General features: G+C 38.9%; 2 protein-coding genes and 1 long non-coding RNA gene across 7 annotated transcripts in view; all 3 read left to right on the top strand.

The window, feature by feature from the left end:
- Nucleotides 1-9,252, top strand: part of ARHGAP11A (Rho GTPase activating protein 11A) — a 23,884-nt gene extending 14,632 nt beyond the window's left edge. For all 3 annotated transcript variants that reach the window (XM_011932707.1, XM_011932709.1, XM_011932708.1), the window contains 5 exons: nucleotides 661-828; nucleotides 4,047-4,176; nucleotides 4,993-5,101; nucleotides 7,122-7,260; nucleotides 7,603-9,252. In XM_011932707.1, coding sequence (XP_011788097.1) covers nucleotides 661-828; nucleotides 4,047-4,176; nucleotides 4,993-5,101; nucleotides 7,122-7,260; nucleotides 7,603-9,191 — 2,135 coding nt within the window. In that variant the 3' untranslated portion in view covers nucleotides 9,192-9,252. The remainder of the gene's footprint in view (nucleotides 1-660; nucleotides 829-4,046; nucleotides 4,177-4,992; nucleotides 5,102-7,121; nucleotides 7,261-7,602) is intronic.
- Nucleotides 9,253-9,426: 174 nt separating this feature from the next.
- LOC105505021 lies at nucleotides 9,427-10,405 on the top strand. Its single transcript, XR_001000684.1, has 2 exons — nucleotides 9,427-9,538; nucleotides 9,856-10,405. It is a non-coding gene; the product is annotated as an uncharacterized LOC105505021 (long non-coding RNA).
- A 2,885-nt stretch (nucleotides 10,406-13,290) lies between these two features.
- SCG5 (secretogranin V) overlaps nucleotides 13,291-21,027 on the top strand; it is a 58,162-nt gene continuing 50,425 nt past the window's right edge. For 2 of the 3 annotated variants that reach the window (XM_011932706.1, XM_011932705.1), the window contains exons 1-2: nucleotides 13,291-13,456; nucleotides 15,205-15,437. In XM_011932706.1, the coding sequence (XP_011788096.1) occupies nucleotides 15,212-15,437 (226 nt within the window). In that variant the 5' untranslated portion in view covers nucleotides 13,291-13,456; nucleotides 15,205-15,211. The remainder of the gene's footprint in view (nucleotides 13,457-15,204; nucleotides 15,438-21,027) is intronic. The other variant, XM_011932704.1, reaches the window with a different exon arrangement.

The following is a 21,027-nucleotide window of genomic DNA, read 5'->3' as shown; positions in this document are numbered from 1 at the left end:
CAGGATGGTCTCGATCTCCTGACCTCGTGATCCGCCCGTCTCGGCCTCCCAAAGTGCTGGGATTACAGGCTTGAGCCACCGTGCCCGGCCGTCTTTAATCTTCTTAATCATGCTTTTCTGTTTGTAATTTAGATGCTATTGAGCATGTGAAAATAGTTCAACCTCATTTTTATCTTAGGACTAGAAGTTCATTATTGTGTATTTCAACTTTTTATCCTAATTTGCTTGTGGCTGCAATTATTCAGCCAGTAAGAGGCAACATGATCTTTTGTTTTCTAGAATGAAGAAATGAACTGGTTAATACTCAACTATGATGAAAAGCAAAAATAATATTTAGATTAGTTTTTGTTTCAACTCCTTGATTGTAATTTCTTCCTTAAATTAATATTTTTTAATATATATCATATGCATCTTTTAGTCTATTAGATTTAAGTAACTGCTGTCTCTTAAGAGTCCTGCCTCTGCGACTTCCTTATTTTCATTTAAGGAACTGCAGAGTGTTTTAGTTAAACAACATCTGTTTAACTGATAATGTAAATATATCCTCATTTTTTGTTTAGCTTTAAGTAATATTTTTATAAGAAGAAATTAATGTAAAGCTTTTGTATGTTGTCAACTCTGCAGTAGAAACAAGTTGGTTTTGTTTTGATATTTTTTCAGCCCAGCTGTCTGTATCACCAGTGATTCTTACACCAAATGCTAAACGTAAATTGCCAGTAGATTCTTCTCATGGTTTCTCAAGTAAGAAAAGGAAGTCCATCAAGCATAATTTTAACTTTGAGCTGTTGCCAAGTAATCTCTTCAATAGCAGTTCTACACCAGTATCAGGTAGCAAATAGAATTTATGTAAATGAATTGTAAACATTAAACTGGGTGCCTATTCCAGGCACAGTGCAATTTCATATGAATAATACCACCCTAAGGAACTACAACTTTTTTCTGTGTTTTATCAAATTTATGAATTTTTATAAAACCCCTTGCCTTTAAAACAGACACTGTTTCAATATAGTGTGTGTGTATATCTGTGTGTGTTATGACCACATCTATTGAAAGTTATGATAACCCAGAGTAGTAGTTTGGGCTTCTGGTGATAGCATTGATGCTTAGGTTTTATGTGATTAGACATCCTGAATCCTGCTACAGGTACTTCTGGGTCTATAGCTGTGGCTTTATTGCTGTCATTTGTTGAATTGAAGTTGCCAGATGTTTGATCATCTCTGATTCCCAAGTGGGAGTGTTACTGTTGCAGGTTATGGTTTGAAAATGAGGGTATTTTTAAAGTTTTAGACTGAAGTACCTTTTGTAAAAGCTTTAGAACTTTGTTGACGCTGTTCCTTGTGCCATGGCTTCCAGATCCCTTACCAGCCCAGCCATTTTCTTCCAAATTAACAACAAGTTCTAATGTGGCCAACCAGAGCCTTCAGAGAATAATAGAGTATGATCACGCTAATCCGAAGATTAGTCTGGGTCTGAGATTGAATTGGCTCTTTTAGCATATGCAGAATTCAAGTTGGCTTATATTAACCTTATGATCAACCAAAAATGAAATGAAACTCTAAACCCAGGGTCCTCCATCTCATTTATTTTACATTTAGTCAAAATGTGAGTGATCTCTGATTATTTTAGATTTTTATTTTGTTGGTTTCAGACAGTGTTAAGTTTCATTTTTAATTCATTATCTGAGTTATATGAGTTCTTCCCCAAAGCCTCTCTTTTTTCTGTTGTCCAAAAGGGTTCTTACTTGTTTTATTGAGAAGTTGAACAGAATAGCAACTTGAGGTTTTCCAGAAGAAACCACTTCTTCACAGGTTCTCTAGGGTTCATTGAAATGTGATGATAGTAACTCTGAAGCTTATGTCTATAGCTTTTGCAGTGTTCACAGGTTGGAGACTTAAACTTTTTTAAGTCACATAGTTCAATTTTTTTTTTTTTGAATATTTAAGAGGCTTTGCAGTTTGGAGGACTTTTTCCAAATGGCAAATGGGAATTGTAGTTCTACCTGCCTTTGCTTATTAGCATTACATCTTCCCCAAGATGAACATATTGATTCCTTCTTCTCCTCCTCCAAGCTCCGAAAACAGGTTAAACAGTCTATGCTATTTTTAGTTTGAGCTTGCCTAATCAGTGAATTTTCTTTATAAAAAAATAAAAAAATTCAACAACAGTAATTCTATTATTTTTACACCATTTTTCTTTGACCCTACTTTCTCAGCCACAATTCAACAAATTCCATATGCAAAATTGAAAATAGATTGATTTCTATGTTTAGATTTTAACAAATATGATGCTTTTTAAAATATATAAAGGCAACATTAGTCTGTAGTCCATAGAGTATCTATTCATAATTTTCTTTTTTTTTTTTTTTTCTGAGACAGAGTTTTGCTCTTGTTGCCCAGGCTAGAGTGCAATGGCACGATCTCAGCTCATCGCAGCCACCACCTCCCAGGTTCAAGCAATTCTCCAGCCTCAGCCTTCCAAGTAGCTGGGATTATAGGTGCTCGCCACCACACCTGGCTGATTTTCTTTTGTATTTTTAGTAGAGACGGGGTTCTACCACATAAGGCCAGGCTGGTCTTGAACTCCTGACATCAGCTGATCCACCTGCCTTGGTCTTCCAGAGTGCTGGGATTACAGGTGTGAGCCACCACGCCTGGCCATAATTTTCTTATATATGTGATAAATTTGCATTGTTCCATATATTCTGACTGTGCCTCCTGCAACCATTGACACATTTTTTATTTTTATTTTTTGAGACGGAGTCTAGCTCTGTCTCCCAGACTGGAGTACAGTGGCATGATCTTAGCTCACCACAACGTCCACCTCCCACGTTCAAGCAATTCTTGTGCCTCAGCTTCCCGAGTAGTTGGGATTACAGGCATGCACCATCATGCCCAGCTAATTTTTGTATTTTTAGTAGAGATGGGATTTCACCATGCTGGCCAGGCTAGTTTGAACTCCTGGCCTCAAGCAATCCGCCCACCTCAGCCTCCCAAAATACTGGGATTACAGAAGTGAGCCACTGTGCCTGGCTGGACACATTTTTAAAGTGACTAGACTGCAGCCCTAGAATAAAGCTACTTATGTCACTTTAGATGTATAATATTGGCTTCCAAAATTTTCTTTCGCTAAATGTACCCAAAAGTTACTATGATGGTCATATTTTTTCTGTTTTCATAATTGAAAAAATGTGAATGTCTCTGTTTGGGAAACTGTGTGAATTCTTTATTAATAACTCAGATGAATTGAGAGGGTTCATGTTTGTTGAATGTGTCCTGGGTACGATTCAAACATAAGTCAAGTGTATATGGAGCCTTTGTTCTTAACTATTTTACTTCTTTCATAATTGTTTACTGCAGTTGATTTCATAATATAAATGGTGTTAAATAATTAAATTGAGCTTCTGTTGTACCAATAATTATTTGAATGGAACACAGCAGCAGCCAAGTGATTAGGCATGTTATAGAATAATTAGTTTTTGTTTACTTGCCAAAAATATTGAACAAATTACATTCTGGAGTCAGGTGGGTAGCAGTTGGCCAGCAGGTGTATCTCAAATATTCAGATTCCAACTTGTTTGCCAATAGCTTATTTTTTATAATACCATTAATTAGTATTATGTACTGGATACTTACTAAATATTTTATATAGATCACAGTAATATTCATCATAGAAGTCCATTTTCAGAGCCTAAAGCCATTTAGTAAGTGATGGAGCAAACTCAAGCCTGTCTCCAAATCTTGTTTTCTTCCAGTCTGCAATGGTGCCTATCCCTGCCTTGTATTATTAAAAGAGTTTAAAGAAAAGCTCTAATATAAAAGTAATGCTTAATCTGACCTTTAATTGGCAAGTCAAAAGTAAGAAATGAATGCTTTTTCTTAGCTGAGTTGGGTTATTTGACACTGGAAGTTTCTAACCAGAAATTAAGTGATTTCAGTTGTTGCTTGGTATAGAAATTAAAGCTTTGGATCTAATTGTAGCTATTACTATTTTATACTTTAAAAGGAAAATAGGTATGCGTGGTATATTACATGTGGTTATTTTCGTAGTTCACATCGATACAAACTCAGAAGGGTCATCTCAGAGTTCACTCTCTCCTGTACCCAGTGGTGGAAACCATTTGATCACTGCAAGTGTGCCAAGGCGAAGTAAAAGAATTGCAGGCAAAAAAGTTTGCAGGTACTTTATCCAGGACATTTTGTTTTCGTCAGATAAATATTTGGTATACACATAGTTAATAAAATGTTTTATCTTTCTGTCAAGCATCATATTTGAGTCATAATTTTAAAAAATCCCTTCTGGCTTTATAGTCTTATTGATCAATTGCCTTTTCAATACCCACCAGAGAAAAATTACTAATTTGAGTCCACTGTGCTTGCTTAAAATCCTATTTTATGTTGATGGTGTAAGTTTAAAATTTCCTGTTAGAGGCTGGGCACGGTGGCTTATGCCTGTAATCCTAGCACTTTGGGAGGCCGAGGTGGGTGGAGCACTTGACCTCAGGAGTTCAAGACCAGCCTGGGCAATGTGGCAAAACCTCATCTCTATAAAAAGTACAAAAAGTAGCCAGGCATGGTGCCACACACCTGTAGTCCCAGCTACCTGGGAGGCTGAGGTGAGAGGATCATCTGAGTCCAGGGATGTCGAGGCTACCGTGAGCTGTGATTATGCCATTATACTCTAGCCTGGGCCACACAGTCAGACCCTGTCTCAAAAAAAACAAACAAAAAAATTCCTGTTAGGTTAAAAAGCTAGCCTATTCTCACAATGCTGATTTATAACTGATTAAATAACTTTTAAGATTAACAGATCATTTTTATATGCAAATACAATGTGTTCATTTATGGTATCTTAAAGTTGAACTGTTTTTAAAGAATTATTAACCCACCCAATTATTATCAGTATGATTTGCTGTGGACTTTATTTCAAATTTTATATTTCAGGTATTTCTCTGGTGTTTATACTATAAACTGACATTTTAAATTCCACTTCTAGAGTAGAATCAGGAAAAGCAGGCTGCTTTTCTCCTAAACTCAGCCATAAAGAAAAGGTTCGAAGATCTCTTCGTTTGAAATTCAATCTAGGGAAAAATGGCAGAGATGTAGTAAGTTTCTTACCATTTTATTAATCTTTATATTAGCATAATGCTATAAACTTGATACTAAAAAACACTCATAACCCTGCCTTCCCTCCAGTGACTGTCACATTCTGTTCTTTTTATACACAACTCTTATACTTGAGTTGATATCAAATTTCCTTGCATTGGAACCCAAAGCTTAGTCCTTGGACTTCTGTTTTTTCTCTCCACTCACTCAAGGCGATCATCAGTTTTAAACATTATATACAGGTTGAGTAGCTTGAGACCAGAGGTATTTCAGATTCCCCATTTTTGGGGTGAATTTTGGAATATTTACATTATTTTTGCCAGTTCAACATCCCTAATCTGAAAATCTGGAATGCTCCAGTGAGCATTTTCTTTGAGCATCATGTCAAATGCTTAAAAGCTTTGGATTTTGGAGCATCCAGAATTTTGGCTTTTCAGATTTGGAATGCCCAACTTGTATTTACTTAGAACTTCCAAGTTTATGTTCTCTAATCCCAAATGCTCTTCTGAACGACTTGACTGTTTCTTAACATCTGCTTTTTTGACTCTCCTACTTGGATATCTAATCCAATAGGCATTTCAAATGTAACCTGTCCCAAGCAGATGCATTTCTTTGCTGCTGCTGTCCCCTGCACCAAACAACACTTTTACCTGTGGTTTTCCCTATCTCAGTTATGGCAAATCATTCTTCCAGTCACTTAAGCCAAAAACCATGGTCACATCCTTGATTCCTCACTTTCTCCGACACACCATGTCTAAACCATTAGAGAATATTGTCTAACTTCTGCTTTTAGCTTATGTCCAAACTGACCAGTTCTCACTATTACTACTTTTCCCACTTTCTCTAAGTTCTGTCATCTTTCTGCTGGATTACTCTAGTAAATTCCTATTAATAGTTCTACCTTCTCCTACCCTTGCTGCAGTTCTGAAATTGCTCTTTTAAAATCTGTTAGGTTATGTAGTCTGTGCTCAGAACTCTCCAGTGACTCCTCATTTCACTCTGAATAAAAGCCACAGTTCTCTGGCCGGGTGCGGTGGCTCAAGCCTATAATCCCAGCACTTTGTGAGGCGGAGACGGGCGGATCACGAGGTCAGGAGATCGAGACCATCCTAGCTAACACAGTGAAACCCCATCTCTACTAAAAAATACAAAAAATGAGCCGGGCGAGGTGGCGGGCGCCTGTAGTCCCAGCTACTTGGGAGGCTGAGGCAGGAGAATGGCGGGAACCCGGGAGGCGGAGCTTGCAGTGAGCTGAGATCTGGCCACTGCACTCCAGCCTGGGCGACAGAGCAAGACTCCGTCTCAAAAAAAAAAAAAAAAAAAAAAAAAAAGCCACAGTTCTCACGTTGACCTGCAATGCCTCACGTGATCTGTTCTAAGGCTGCATTTCTGAGCTCTTCTCCAGTCCCCCTTGCTCACTCTGCTCCAGTCTCAGAGACTGCACTGGCATTTTGCTCATACTGTAATGTTCTTCCCCCTGAAATCTTCGTGGCTCTCGCCTTTGTTTTGTTTTACTCCCAAATCATCTTCTCGTCACCCTATTTTAAACTAAACCTCCATTCTTCACCACTCCATATCCTTTTTACCCTGTTTTACTTTTCTCCATAGCACTTTTCACCTTGTGTATTGTATTTATGCAATATAATTTACTGTTTATCTTAGTTAAGTCTAAATTTCCCCATCTAAATAGAGTGTAAATTACATAGGGATAAGATTTTGGCCTAGGTTCCCCACTGCCCCAACTACTTGTGAACAGGCCCTAGCACAGAGTCAGAACACACACAAAATATGTCAAACTGTTTTAAAAGTAGATCATAAAATACCAACTAATAGCAAAATCAAATGATCACAGTTTTCATTAGCAGGCAAGAATATTTGTCATTGTTAAGAATAGTTTCTCAATTATATATCCCTTTTTAAATCAGATAAAGATTTTGATAACTACAAAAAATTATTCTGTCTATATTTTCAGTTAACTAGGCTTATTTCTTAACTAAAACTTTTTTTTTTTCCGTACAGAATGGATGTTCTGGTGTCAGTAGATACGAAAGTGTTGGTCAGCGACTTGCAAATCAACAAAGTTTAAAAAATCGAATTGAATCTGTAAAAACAGGTTTGCTTTTTAGCCCAGATGCTGATGAAAAGTTACCAAAGAAAGGTACATTTACATACTACTGTTAAGAGTTTTACCTAAAAATCCTGCTTTAGTTGCTTTTTTAATGATAAAATATATTAATTAATTTACTGTTCTAGAGATTAGAAGTTCATGTTTGAATAGTGAAAATATTAGAATTGGCAATGTATTTTTATATCAACAATTGGGAAATGTTTATACATGTAAATATGAAAATGTTTGACATTCTTATGTTAAAAATTATTTCTTATAACACAAATACTTTATTAGAATTAAATGCTTAGTGACTTATTTGCCATGTGCTTGGATATTATTTCAAAACAAGGTTAAATACAGAGGATTAAGCACTGAACTGCTTTATTTTAGGTTCACAAAAGATCAGTAAGTCTGAGGAAAACTTACTAACTCCAGAGCGACTAGTTGGAACAAATTACCGGATGTCTTGGACAGGACCTAATAATTCAAGTTTTCAAGAAGTAGATACAAATGAAGCTTCTTCAATGGTGGAAAATCTTGAGGTAGAAAACTCTTTGGAGCCTGATGTTATGGTTGAAAAGTCACCGGCTACTTCATGTGAACTCATCCCTTCCAATTTAAACAGTAAGCATAATAGCAACATAACAAGTAGCCCTCTTAGTGGGGATGAAAATAACGTGACCAAAGAGACTTTGGTGAAAGTTCAGAAAGCATTTTCTGAATCTGGAAGTAATCTTCATGCATTGATGAATCACAGGCAGTCATCAGTACCTAATGTGGGGAAAGTAAAATTAACTGAACCATCTTATTTAGAAGATAGCCCAGAGGAAAATCTATTTGAAACTAATGATTTGACTGTAGTAGAATCAAAGGAGAAATATGAACACCACACTGGTAAAGGTGAAAAATGTTTTTCAGAGAGGGACTCTTCACCCCTTAAAACTCAAACATTTGATAGAGAAGCAACTATAAAATGTTATTCAACTCAGATGAAGATGGAACATGAAAAAGACATTCATTCAAATATGCCAAAAGATTATTTAAGCAAGGAAGAATTCCCCAGTGATGAACAAATAAAGAAACAGCAGTCCGCAAAGGATAAACTGAATAATAAATTAAAGGAGAATGAGAATATGATTGAAGATAACTTACCAAAGTGTGCAGCACATAGCAAGGACAAGACTAGATCCTCTTTCTCACAGCAGAGTACATGTGTTATAACAAACTTGTCAAAACCTAGGCCTATGAGAATTGCTAAACAGCAGTCATTGGAAACATGTGAGAAAACAGTTTATGAAAGTTTACAAATGACAGAACATAGAAAGGTTTCTGATCACATACAGTGGTTTAACAAGCTTTCTTTAAATGAACCAAATAGAACAAAAGTCAAGTCACCTCTTAAGTTTCAGCGTACTCCTGTTCGTCAGTCTGTCAGAAGAATTAATTCTTTGTTGGAGTATAGCAGACAGCCTATAGGGCATAAGTTGGCGAGTCTTGGTGATACAGCTTCTCCTCTGGTCAAATCAGTGAGCTGTGATGGTGCTCTTTCCTCTTGTATGGAAAGTACATCACACGATTCCTCTGTTTCATGTATCGAATCAGGTCCTAAAGAACGGAAGTCCATGTCATGTGAAGAGTCAAATATTGATGCGATTTCAAAGTCAAGCATGGAGTTACCTTCGAAATCTTTCTTAAAGATGAAGAAGCACCCAGATTCAGTGAATGCTTCTCTTGGGTCTACTACAGTTTGTAAACAGAAGATGTTATCTGATGGCCAAGTTAAGCTTCCCTTGGATGATCTGACTAATCATGATATATTAAAACCGGTTGTGAATAACAATATAGGCATTTCTTCTGGGATACATAACAGGGTCCTTAGGAGACCATCAGAAAGAGAAAGGGCCTGGTACAAAGGTTCTCCAAAACATCCTATCGGAAAAACTCAATTACTACCAACAAGTAAACCTGTAGACTTGTAATTGGTAAATGTTATACTTGTCATTAATGTAAATAAAGTGAGCAGTTGATGGTATGACTTGCAGGATAATCTACATATTAGTTTGTAGCTCAGGATGATTATTAAGCAAGAGATTTGCTCTGAAACATTTTTATTTCACTGTACAAGCAACTTGGATTTTTATTTGTACAAATTCTTGTTTTTCTTAATGATGCCAATTTTTAAACTTGAATTTTATTGTGATCTCTTAAAGCAGAGGTTAGACTGTACCTTTCTAAAGAAATTATAAGAAGTTAATTTTTGAAAATTACATGATTGTGTGATAGGAAGAATGGAGCAAGTTGTGTCTATTGCCTCAAGTCAGATAAGGTTTCTTTTTTTTTTTTTTTTTTTTTTTTTGAGACGGAGTCTGGCTCTGTCGCCCAGGCTGGAGTACAGTGGCCGGATCTCAGCTCACTGCTAGCTCCGCCTCCCGGGTTTACACCATTCTCCTGCCTCAACCTCCCGAGTAGCTGGGACTACAGGCACCCGCCACCTTGCCCGGCTAGTTTTTTGTATTTTTTTAGTAGAGACAGAGTTTCACCGTGTTAGCCAGGATGGTCTCGATCTCTGGACCTCGTGATCCGCCCGTCTCGGCCTCCCAAAGTGCTGGGATTACAGGCTTGAGCCACCGCGCCCAGCCTAAGGTTTCTAAAATAAATAAATTTCTAGCATGTAAAGGGTAGAGATAAACCCTGCAAATCTTATGTCTGGAATTATATTAATGTTGATTGTCCTTGCCAAAATTCCTAGAAATTAATGTCCTTAAATAGCATCCTAATATTCTATTTTTGTTTGGGGCAGAGTAATTTCATTTATGTTGCCTGTAGGTGTACCATGTGTTCACTTGAACAAAGAACAAATGGCTGAGATGGAGTAATGACTAAAGTATGTTCATATATTATGATGCGGAAATAATTGATAACTTTTAAGCCATACTACGATTTTAAAGACAATTTGCACAAATACATTTGTATCTGTTTTGTCCAATATAGATTTGGCAATTATTTAAAGAGGGATAATCTTGAAAAAAATTAATCAAGGTGATTTCTTACATGCAGATGCTTGATTTTGGAATTTGAAATAGTAGATGCACCTCTTTAACCTTTTTTACTTGGATAAAAACCTATGATGATTTTGTCCTGTGTGTAAATGTTATTTATTTAGCATAGACATTAAAGATAACTCTCTGGAAAATGACTTGACTAAGGCTGTCATGAAATTCAAAGTGCCATTTAGAACATGCACCAAACTGTCAGGCAAATCTGTCTAAATTTATATTTTAAATTATTACAAATTACACATCTTTGAGGAAGGAGTATTATGAACAATAGAACATATTCTCTAGGTTGTAGAGGAAGGAATAAGCAGACAGAATCAACCACTAAAGATAGTTTTTCAGATCAGTTAGAATTGTTAGAATGTCATGTTTAGATGTTGCAGCAGATTAGAGCAGCATTCATGCCACTCGGAGCAACCAGACTTCCGGCATAAGTATGGATGAGGAATTTCAAATCATCGGATGTTTGCTTGGCTAGGTTCTACTTTGTTTATTTGATATCAAATAGGTTTGTAGATGTTTATGGCATTTCTAATTGTAAGCAGAGACAAAATATTCATATACTCAGATATATGTTGTCTGCTTTAAACAATTTTTAAATTTTAAAAATCCATTAATGTCTTTTTATATCCATCAAGGGAAGGATGAAATGTTGAATTTGAAGACGAATTCAGTAACAAGTCCTAGGGGTTTAACTGTACATACTACCTGAACTGGCTTTTCTGACAGAGGAATCAAGAATGAAAAATGTCTGTTTAAAAAAAAAAAAACTGCCACATGTGACTACTATTTTTGTTAGTTGAAAGCTGCAATACAAAGTATTACAGGAATATGGAGGTGAATAGCTTGAAGATATGTAACTAGAGAGTCAGAAAAATTTGGTTTTAGACTTGATTTAATGTGTTTTTATTTTTTCTTACACAAAATAGAGATAATGTTGCTAACTTCATGGGATATTTGAAGAAATGATATAAATACACTTTACAAAGTTAAAAGTGTCTGGACATGCGCAGTAACTGCATGGGTTCTTTTCTGTGTCTTATTAACATAAATAAAGATCTAATATTAATTTGGTTATCTAATAAGCAACAAACAACTTAATACATAGAACTTAATAGACTGCTCAACCACATTTTATAATATGATCACTAAGAACTTAATGTAGGATTTTAATAATGTTTTTTTAATTGTGGCAGAATTTAAACCTTAATTTTGTGATCTGGTTTTTTTGTTTGTTTGTTTTGTTGAGTTTTTTTTTTGAGATGGAGTCTCGCTCTGTCACCCAGGCTGGAGTGCAGTGGCACAGTCTCGGCTCACTGCAACCTCCGTCCCCCAGGTTCAATCGATTCTCCTGCCTCAGCCTCCGGAGTAGCTGGGATTACAGGCACGCATTACCACACCCGGCTAATTTTTGTATTTTTAGTAGAGACAGGGTTTTGCCACATTGGCCAGGCTGATCTTGAACTCCTGACCTCGTGATCCGCCCGCCTTGGCCTCCCAAAGTGCTGGGATTACAGGCCTGAGCCACCGCACCCGGCCTCTGTGATCTCTTAAATATATATGAAGTTATATTTTTGAAATACCAAATTTCGGCCAGGCTTGGTGGCTCACGCCTGTAATCCCAGCACTTTGGGAGGCTGAGGTGGGCGGATCACGAGGTCAGGAGATGGAGACCATCCTGGCTAACACGGTGAAACTCTGTTTCTACTAAAAATACAAAAAAATTAGTCGGGCGTGGTGGCGGGCGCCTGTAGTCCCAGCTACTTGGGATGCTGAGGCAAGAGAATGGCCTGAACGGGGAGGCGGAGCTTGCAGTGAGCCGAGATGGCGCCACTGCACTCCAGCCTGGGCAACAGAGCGAGACTGTCTCAAAAAAAAAAAAAAAAAAGAAAATTCAGATGAAGCATAGGCATTTCGATGTATTTCAATTAAATTCAACACAAAACCAGTAAATTGTAGTGACTTCATTTTTTCCAACCACAAAATGAAGATAACAATTGAACACAGCTAAAGTAAATTCAGAATTGAAAAAAGTCACTATGCATCAATAATAAATACTAACTCCAGCATGGCCAGTGAGCCTAGAGCCATTTAATGGATAGTGTTTGTCCTGTTGAGTTTAGCATGCATTGAAACAAAATGCAAGAAGCAGAAGAGCATCCATGGAAGAAAAAATACCGGGAAAGAGACTTGACTTCGAAATGAAAGGCCATGTGTCACATAATTTTGCCAGCCTCTATTCATTGCATAAAATTGCTGTAGATGACAATGGATTTGCTGTCTAGAGCTGAGATAAATAGATCTGGATTCTAACCTCATCAGGTTTCTTATTTTGAGACCCCTCCTTCCCAGGTACTTTGCTCATCCTCCGTCTTGATGAAATTTGCAGTGCCATATTTATTGTTACGGCTTTACATTTCGATTTTAGTATTTGAACAAATTTCAGTGTTCAACATTGCACATAGTAGGTGCTCCATAAACCCTCATTTAAGAATCTGGGACTAGCTGGACATACTTCTACAGTATGCTGGGAGTATGGTTTCTCTTCAGGCCAAAGTGGAATTTTACCTGATGGTTTGTGTGGAAGTTTAGAAATAACACTCAGAGCTGGTATTTCTACAGATGTTCAAGTTTATCACTTTAATGAAAGTTTCTAGCTTCTTGTATTAAATGTCCTCATAGTTTTCCTGATCAGTAAGAGGCCCTTCAGAGCAGGGTATACCTTATAGCCACCAGTAAAAGTTCTTAGGACTTCATCTCCTGTCCCTCTACCATTCATTGCCTCTTCCCTCTTGAAGCTAAAAGACTAAAAACAAAAACAAAACACGTTCTAGAAGTTGGCAAAATTAAAGGTGTGCTATAGTGGTGATCTGGCACATTGTAATTGAGATTGAGAAAGGAGGTGAATGACTTCCACAGAGGTCGATGGAGCTGGAGGAAATGTCCTAGTCAAGAGGTTTGTACGAAGAATGTGTGGGTTGAAGAGCTGTGCGGCTCCTGGTGAGAGGCACACTTATCTGGGATGCAGTCTGCGGAGGCCTGGCGAGGCAACTTCCACCTGCTGGAGGAGGGGCCGGGGCGGAGCTAAGATGCTGAGGAAGGTGACGCACGAGCTCTCCAGTTCGCCCGCTCCTGGCCTGACCCCCACCAAGGCCCATACCGCAGTCGGCTCCTCGGGCTGCTCCTCGGTGAGTACAGCTTTGATGTCGGCTCGGCCGTCTGCTGCCAACCCGTGATTTGGTATCGCCAGTGGGGGAGGGCGTCCTGCTAAAATCCTCGAGGTGGAGGCTGGGGTCTGACAAAGGATGGGTAGGGGATTAGAATGCTTGGCTATCAGTAAGGGGAACGGAGTACTGAGGGAGGAGATTGGGCAGTTCATCAAATCAGAGCGGCTTTTGCTGGAATGGAAGTGAAAGACTGCATTCAGAGTGGACAAGGGAAAGATGGAGATGGAGAGCCTCGTGCCTGCCTCCAGCCTTTGCCATTAGAATTGCAGATTTTGCTGTTAAAACAGCTACTCCCAGCTCTTTGGAGAGCGAGGATTTATATCTAGTGACTAGAAATAGGCCTTTTTTTTTTTGCAGAAAAAGAAATTGGAGGGTATAAAAATTTTAGTTTCAGTAAAGGAAATGCACAATTTTGCCGCCTCCCATCTCTCCATCCCCCATCCCCCATCCCCAGTAGAAGAATGATTAGAAAGAGGATTTGCGCAGGGCATAGTGGCTCACGCCTGTAATCCTAGCGCTTTGGAAGGCCGAGGAGGGGTGGATCACCTGAGGTCAGGAGTTCGAGACCAGCCTGACCAATATGGTGAAACCCCGCCTCTATTAAAAATACAAAAATTAGCCGGGTATGGTTGTGGGCGCCTGTAATCCCAGGTAGGGAGGATGAAGCAGGAGAATCGCTTGAACCCGGGAGTTGGAGGTTGCAGTGAGTGCAACAAGAGTGTAAAAAAAAAAAAAAAAAGGCATTTGCAAGGCTGCTGCCTGAAGCATCCATCCCAACAGGTTAAGCAGCTGTCGGGCAAACTGCAAGGATAATGTTCCCTCGTTTTGCAGACATACCCATAGAAACCAACGTTTAGGACAGGCTGACCCTCAGGCTAGTTTTCTCCCTCTGACCACCACTGCCTCCCCGAATTCTAACCTCCAGAACTGTAAGGCAATGTTACCACCATAATAGCAATATAGGGGCTCATTCTGTGCCTGGCATTGTCCTAAACACTCTTAACATGTATCACAACAAACCTATAAGGTAAATGCTTTTATTATCTCCGTTTTGCAGAGGAGGAAACTGAGGGATTTGCCCATGATCTCTCAGCATGTGGCTGAGTAAACATACCTCAAACTACCCCAGCAGATTGCAGGGCGGGGTCTAAGCAACATTTTCCTTCCTTTCAAGATCTCAAACGTATTGGATGTTTGCTAAACTAAAATGTTTTCCTGCCACCACTCCCAACCTGCCTGAGCTTCTTTACCATTTGTGTCTTCCTGACTCCCTCCTGTTAGCCTTTTCTTCCCTGAGACTGGGAAAACTCAAGATGCCACTATCTCTTTCTCAAAATTGAGGCAAGTTTAGTTTGTTTGTTTTAGTAAGAGAGGGAGAGAGTGATGAAGTTAGGAGTAACGCAGAACTTTCAGGGAGCTACAAGGAGGATAAAAATTATGAGTAAGAACCGCCATTCCAGCCTAGCTTTCCCAAGAATGCAAACAGAGGGAATTGGATACCTGCAACTGTTTTGTTTAATACCTTTCTGCAATGATGTTCTGCCTAGCATGGAAACTTAAGACAGAAGCAACCTCCTAAGGATTTTTTAATTACATCCTCTTTCTGGGTGGTCCTTGAACCACAACCTGGAGTAGTTGCATCATTATAATTGTATTATCACAATTGCTGATTGTAGCCAGTCAGTATACATTTGGTCTTTTATCTACAGGTTAAAAATGGTCTCCAGGATGGTCTCTACCATGCTATCTGGCTTACTGTTTTGGCTGGCATCGGGATGGACTCCAGCATTTGCCTACAGCCCCCGGACCCCTGACAGGGTCTCAGAAACAGATATCCAGAGGCTGCTTCACGGCGTTATGGAGCAATTGGGCATCGCCAGGCCCCGAGTGGAGTATCCAGCTCACCAGGCCATGAATCTTGTGGGCCCCCAGAGCATTGAAGGTATTTACTGTGTTCTGATGGTTTGAAGTTTCCATGAGCATTTTAAATAATATATTTGCGCACTTCTCCTCACAACAACCTTATGAGTAGATGCTTTTATTATCCCATCTTTTTTCAGAGGAGGAAGCGAATTTTTAAGAGACTCTACTTTCTCAGGGTTTTCCCTTTCTTCTTCCACACAGTGTCTACATACTTACATATACACGCCCACATGAGAATGTAAGTCCTCTGAGATGTGGGACCTTAGCTATCTCATTCACAGTTGTAGCCCTAGCACAACATCTGGTACGCAATAGGTGCTCAATTAATGTTTGTTGAATGAATGAAGGAGCATCTAGTGTTACCGCTAAAGAAATGTTAGAACCCAGACCTGATGTTTTCTCCTCACTGCTGGTCTGACTGAAATTGTGTCGTCAGATAGCTGCCTTTTGAGACAATGCCAGCCAGGACTTGTAAAAGAGCTTCAAAATGCAGAGCCTACAGGATCTGACTTGATTCCTAGGAATGACTCCAGTATACCTGAGAGGAGACAAAAGAGGTATTGACATTAAGAGTTTACGCTGAAAGCTTTTGAAAATATTTAAAAATATAACAATTTTATTAAATAATAAATTAAGAATAATTAAATTGTTTTAAGGTGGCAAGACCATTTCCCCCCTGAAGTTTTCCAAGTTTCTGGCAATGTGGTCATAATACTTGTATTAGTAAGCAGTACCTCATTTGTTTGTTGTTTAATGATCTGTTTATAAAGAGAATCTAGCGCCTATGAACTGGTGATGCAGCATTAGACAGATGCCTTATTTCCATGCCTTGATTTTTATCCTCTGATTCTAATGATCTCCTTCTCCACTAAGGCAGAATCCTAAAGAGGTAGCATGGTTAATTTCAGTTGAATGCAAGGGAGCATTTCCTTATAGTTCAAGGATTTGCCCATGGAGTAGGTCCGAAGGAAAATGAGAATTATCTCTAAAAACATACCAAACAAATGCTCTTTGTTCCCTACAGATTGATTATGCACTATTTTGCCTGAGTCTGTGATTTTCTAAAAATGCTGTCTGCCCCAGGGTTCTGTGAATGCCATGAATATTGTTGATAGATGATTCTCATTTTTGTTTTGTTACCCATAGTTTTAAGCCACTGAGTAAAACTAATTCTGTGAGATTGTCGTCTGTTTAGGTTGACATCTGATTTCAGGAGTGGATTAACACAAATGCGTTGACTCAGCAAGCATGCAAACCTAGCACATGGCTTGAATGAGAACAAATCAGACAGAGCTTCCTGTCATCCCTCTTGGGGAGAATCTCAGTCCTTCTCAGCATCTGTCACCTGTTACTTCAAGCACACCTATATATTTCAGGCCAGCTCTTTTGAGACAAACAATAAATATCTACCTTTTTAAGGCAGGAAGTGCTTGGTTATTCACCTAAGCTGTTGTCATGGAGAAGGCTCTCTGAGTTTCCACTAATACCTGAGGCCTGATTAGCTGTGCTGAAAAAGAAACAGCCCCTCCCGGGGCATCAAAAGCCTATGTTTATCCAGAGACTCCATTCCCTCCACTATCCAACTATTTAGTACCCACTATATACCAGGCACTAGGCAGGAGACTGGTGCAGCTCTGCCCTAAAGATTCACAGTCTAGTGGAGAGGGAAGCGGGGATACACATCAAAAGTTATGACAGTGCATCCCAGCAGGTGTTTTGATAGATGTACACACAAGCTGCTGTCGTGGAAGCAAAAAGAAGGAGTAATTTAGTCTGCTCAGGAGTGGATGGGGTGGCTATAAGGAAATGCTGCTTTGAAGAAGCAGCGTTTGACCTGGGTTTTGAAGTTTGAGTAAGAGTTCATCAGGGAACCATAAGTGTAAAGGCATGGAGGTACAACTATTATGTACCCACAAAAACTAAAAAAATAAAGAAAAGGCATAGAGACATAAAAGATCATGGGTCAGGACAATTCAGAATTAAAAACTCTGTTTTCCTTATTACCCTTGGAATAATGTGCTAACATAGCAATCTTAAGTCTCCTCTGTCAGTGTCTGTGGAAGGGATGCATACTGACTTGAATTTTAGTTTTCTCTTACTGTATAATAAATTACCACAGATTTAGCAGTTTTACACAGCACTCATTTATTATTTGAGTTTTCCACTGCTCAGGAGTTTGGTGTGGGTTAGTGTTCAGGTGCTGACCAGAGGTGTCGTCTTGGCTGCGGCTTGCGTCCTCTTCCAAGCTCGTTAAGGCTGCTGGCAGAATTCCATTTGAATTATATTGTAGGACTGAGTTCCCTTTCTCTTGCTGGCTGTCAGCCAACCAAAGCCCCTCTCAGCTCCTAGAGGCCGCCTCAGGTTGTAAGCCACATGCCTTCTCATAGCTGGAAGGAGAATATCTCTTTAGTCTTCTGATTATAATGTAATATGATCCTGGGAGTGACTATCCCATGACCTTTTTCGTATAACAAGGGACCGATATCTCATTATATTCCCAGCAGGTGGGAATCTTGGGAGTCACTCTAGAATTGTCTACTATAGCTAGGATGAAAACTAACAAAGAGAATAGTCCAAAGATACTTCGGGCAAAAACAACAAAATAAGAAGCCTGGGTTTTTCCCAGTCTGGGACCTTGGCATTGAATTTGTTGGGTGGTCTGATCATTTATTCATGTGAGTTAGTTATTGTTTCACCTCATCCATTTATTTGTGTTATCTTTGCTCACACTCCCTGATGCTAATTCCCTTTGACAGACACATGGAGTATTTTCCATACCCTTCCAACACTGATTTTAGGATTTTATTTTGAAGAACCAAGTTGGGGAAGTTGATTTTTAATTGTTACAGAAAGAATATACATAATATAGTATTATATTGTATAGTAATACCGTATTCTGGTGTGAATTTCAAATACATTTAACATGGTGCTATGAGCACAAACCATTGTCAGAGGCACCCGAATTTGAATGCCACCTTCATCATTTATTACTAATGTGACCTTGGGCAAGTTACTTAACTCCTATAACCTTCTGTTTAGCTTAGGGGTAGGATTTAAATTCACTTACTTGTAAGCAGGTAATGTTCCAGTCCAGAGAAGCAAAAATAAAGTTTTAGCATGGATAACCGCACTACCAGGAAATCACTTCTACACGAATCATCATCATCATCACTTTAGATAATTACTGGGTGTTAAGTTCCTTCCAGGCAGAGTTGTTCACTGCCCAACATATGGTACATAGAAGACAAATATCTATCGTGTCTACTTTAATAAATTAATTGTATGATCAATGGATTTTAACAAATGTGTATATTTGTTCTCAAATATAGAATTATAAATTCGTCTTTTAGTATAGGAATATAGTATCAGTATAAATTAATGTTAGGTCAGGGAGCTATCATTAAAAAATTTTTTCTTCTTTGATTCCATATGCCTTCTAGTTACTGTTCCAATTTTCTGCTGCCTTTCACAGCAACCTTTCCTCACATGGTGATTGTACTTCTTCACCTCTCATTCTCTCCTGGTCCATTGTAGCCCACTGTTCTCACCACTCATTCATCAAACCAACTAGTATTTATTGAGTGCCAGGCACTGTTTTAGGTACTGAGGAAATAAATGTGAATAGCAAAGTAGCAGGGCAAGGAAATGTAGTCCTTAAATAAATAAGTATTGGGCTTTCCTTTTTTCCTTTACCTGTTTGTTAGTTTCATTTACAGGTTTCTCTGGCGGCCTTTAAATGTTAAGTTCTCCAGGGCTCAGTGCTGGGTCCACTTCTTATTTCCCTCAATTCTCTATCTACTTGATCTCATTCATTCTCCTGACTCTCAATCCATTTCGTGGCTCGTGACTCCGGTGTTTGTATTTCAGCCCACACTTCTTTCTTGTCTATCCATAGGCTTACACTAATTGCTAAATTGCCAGGTGTCAATCCTGATTTCTCAACCTGTTTATATATCAGTCTTTTCTGTCTAAATGAGTAGTGCCGCTGCTTAGCCATGTATGCACACTAAATACCTACAGTAATCCTTGATTTTCTCCATCACACTTCATGCCTCAATTTTAAGTAATTTATTTCATTTTTATTTCTAAAATCCATGTGCAATTTGCCTATCTGCTTCTCTCTAGCTCTCCTCCAAATACCCTGGTCCAAGATACCATCGTGTCTAGCATGGAGTTTTGAAATCGCCTCCTAACTCATTTTCCTGCTTTTATTCTTGATCCCTTTTCAATTGTTCTTCACAGGAAGGGCAGAGTTAAACTTGAAAAGTTTAAACCATATTAGTGTCACCTCCATAGTTACAGTTCCACTGGTGGCTTCCCATTGCACCCTGAGTAAAAATAACCTTTCTTGCCATGACCTATGGGAATCCACAGCTCCGGTCAATCGTACCCCTGACTTAGTTCCGCGCATTCTGGCCCTGAGTCACACTGCCCTCTTCCCCCCTCAAGGCTCTCAACACAGGCTGTTCCTCCCACTCCTTGCGTGGGGAGTTTCAAAGTCACCCACTCAGAGAGGCCTGCCTGACTGCCCTGTCTGAGTAGCACCCCCCTCCATTCTCTGTTGCAGTATCTTCTTTTTTTTTTTTTAAGCCCCATAGGATTTTTTGTCATTTATAATCATTGTTTGTTTTCTTGCTTATTGTTTATCTCTCCACTGGAATGTAAGCTCCATGAGGCTATATCTGTTTATTAACTGCAATATATTCTAGGCACATAGTAAGCATTCAGTAAATATTTGAGGAATTAATATATAATATTGGGGAAAATAAATATATCTAATGGCAATAAGTATGTAAATACTGTTTTACATCTGGATCTGTCAAGACTTTCTTCCTTTTAGTTCAAGGAAAATATTCCATTTCTATGCTGTGTTTTTAAAAATCTCTGCCTAGAAGTTCTTGCCATGAGCTCAGTGATAATGTGCTGAGCAAAAATGTCTGTTATGCAGAATTGACTGTGACTGTGATCACCATGGTGCAAGGTTTGTACCCTTTGTACAGCGCCTCCCAAGGAGCTAGAAGGACTTTTTGCAGTCCTGGGACTAAACCAGCAGAGGGCCATCTAGACTAGAAGTTTCTTCTGGAGGATGCCTGAGCCCTGGTAGCCAGCCTCCTGGTCGTTAATAGCTTTAAATGGTCACTGGGGTAGAAGCATTTGCCAAAACATGCAGAGAGGACTGGGGGTTATGTTTAACTTCTCCATGGGTGCCTTAAAAACAGCTTGGTAAGGAGCATCTTTCAAATGTGTAAATTCTTAGTCCAAAGCAAATAGAAACACAAAGACTAACAGGGACCTACTTGGCATTGCATGAAGAAAAGAGTGTGTATGTTTATGGCAGATAACTGGGGTTAAGCCGTGGCCATGCTATTTTCTAGCTATGTGTCATCTTGGCAACTTTCTAAGCCTCCTTCTGTCAAATAAAATGGGCCCAAATAAAATGGGCTTATCCGGTTCGAGTTGGTGTTTGAAAAATAAAAATAAAATAAAATGGGGTTTCCAGCCCACTCTTAACGTGTAATCAGTGGGTGCTGTTAGCAACTGAATTGCAGGCCTTCCTCCTCTCACTTTGTGGATTATCGACAATATGTTTTCAACCTTTAATGGCTTGC

Source organism: Colobus angolensis, unplaced genomic scaffold (genome assembly GCF_000951035.1).
Source record: "Colobus angolensis palliatus isolate OR3802 unplaced genomic scaffold, Cang.pa_1.0 Scaffold97, whole genome shotgun sequence".
Lineage (NCBI taxonomy): Eukaryota > Metazoa > Chordata > Mammalia > Primates > Cercopithecidae > Colobus > Colobus angolensis.
Note: the sequence above shows the minus strand (reverse complement) of the source record. Positions and strands in the feature narration are given on the sequence as shown.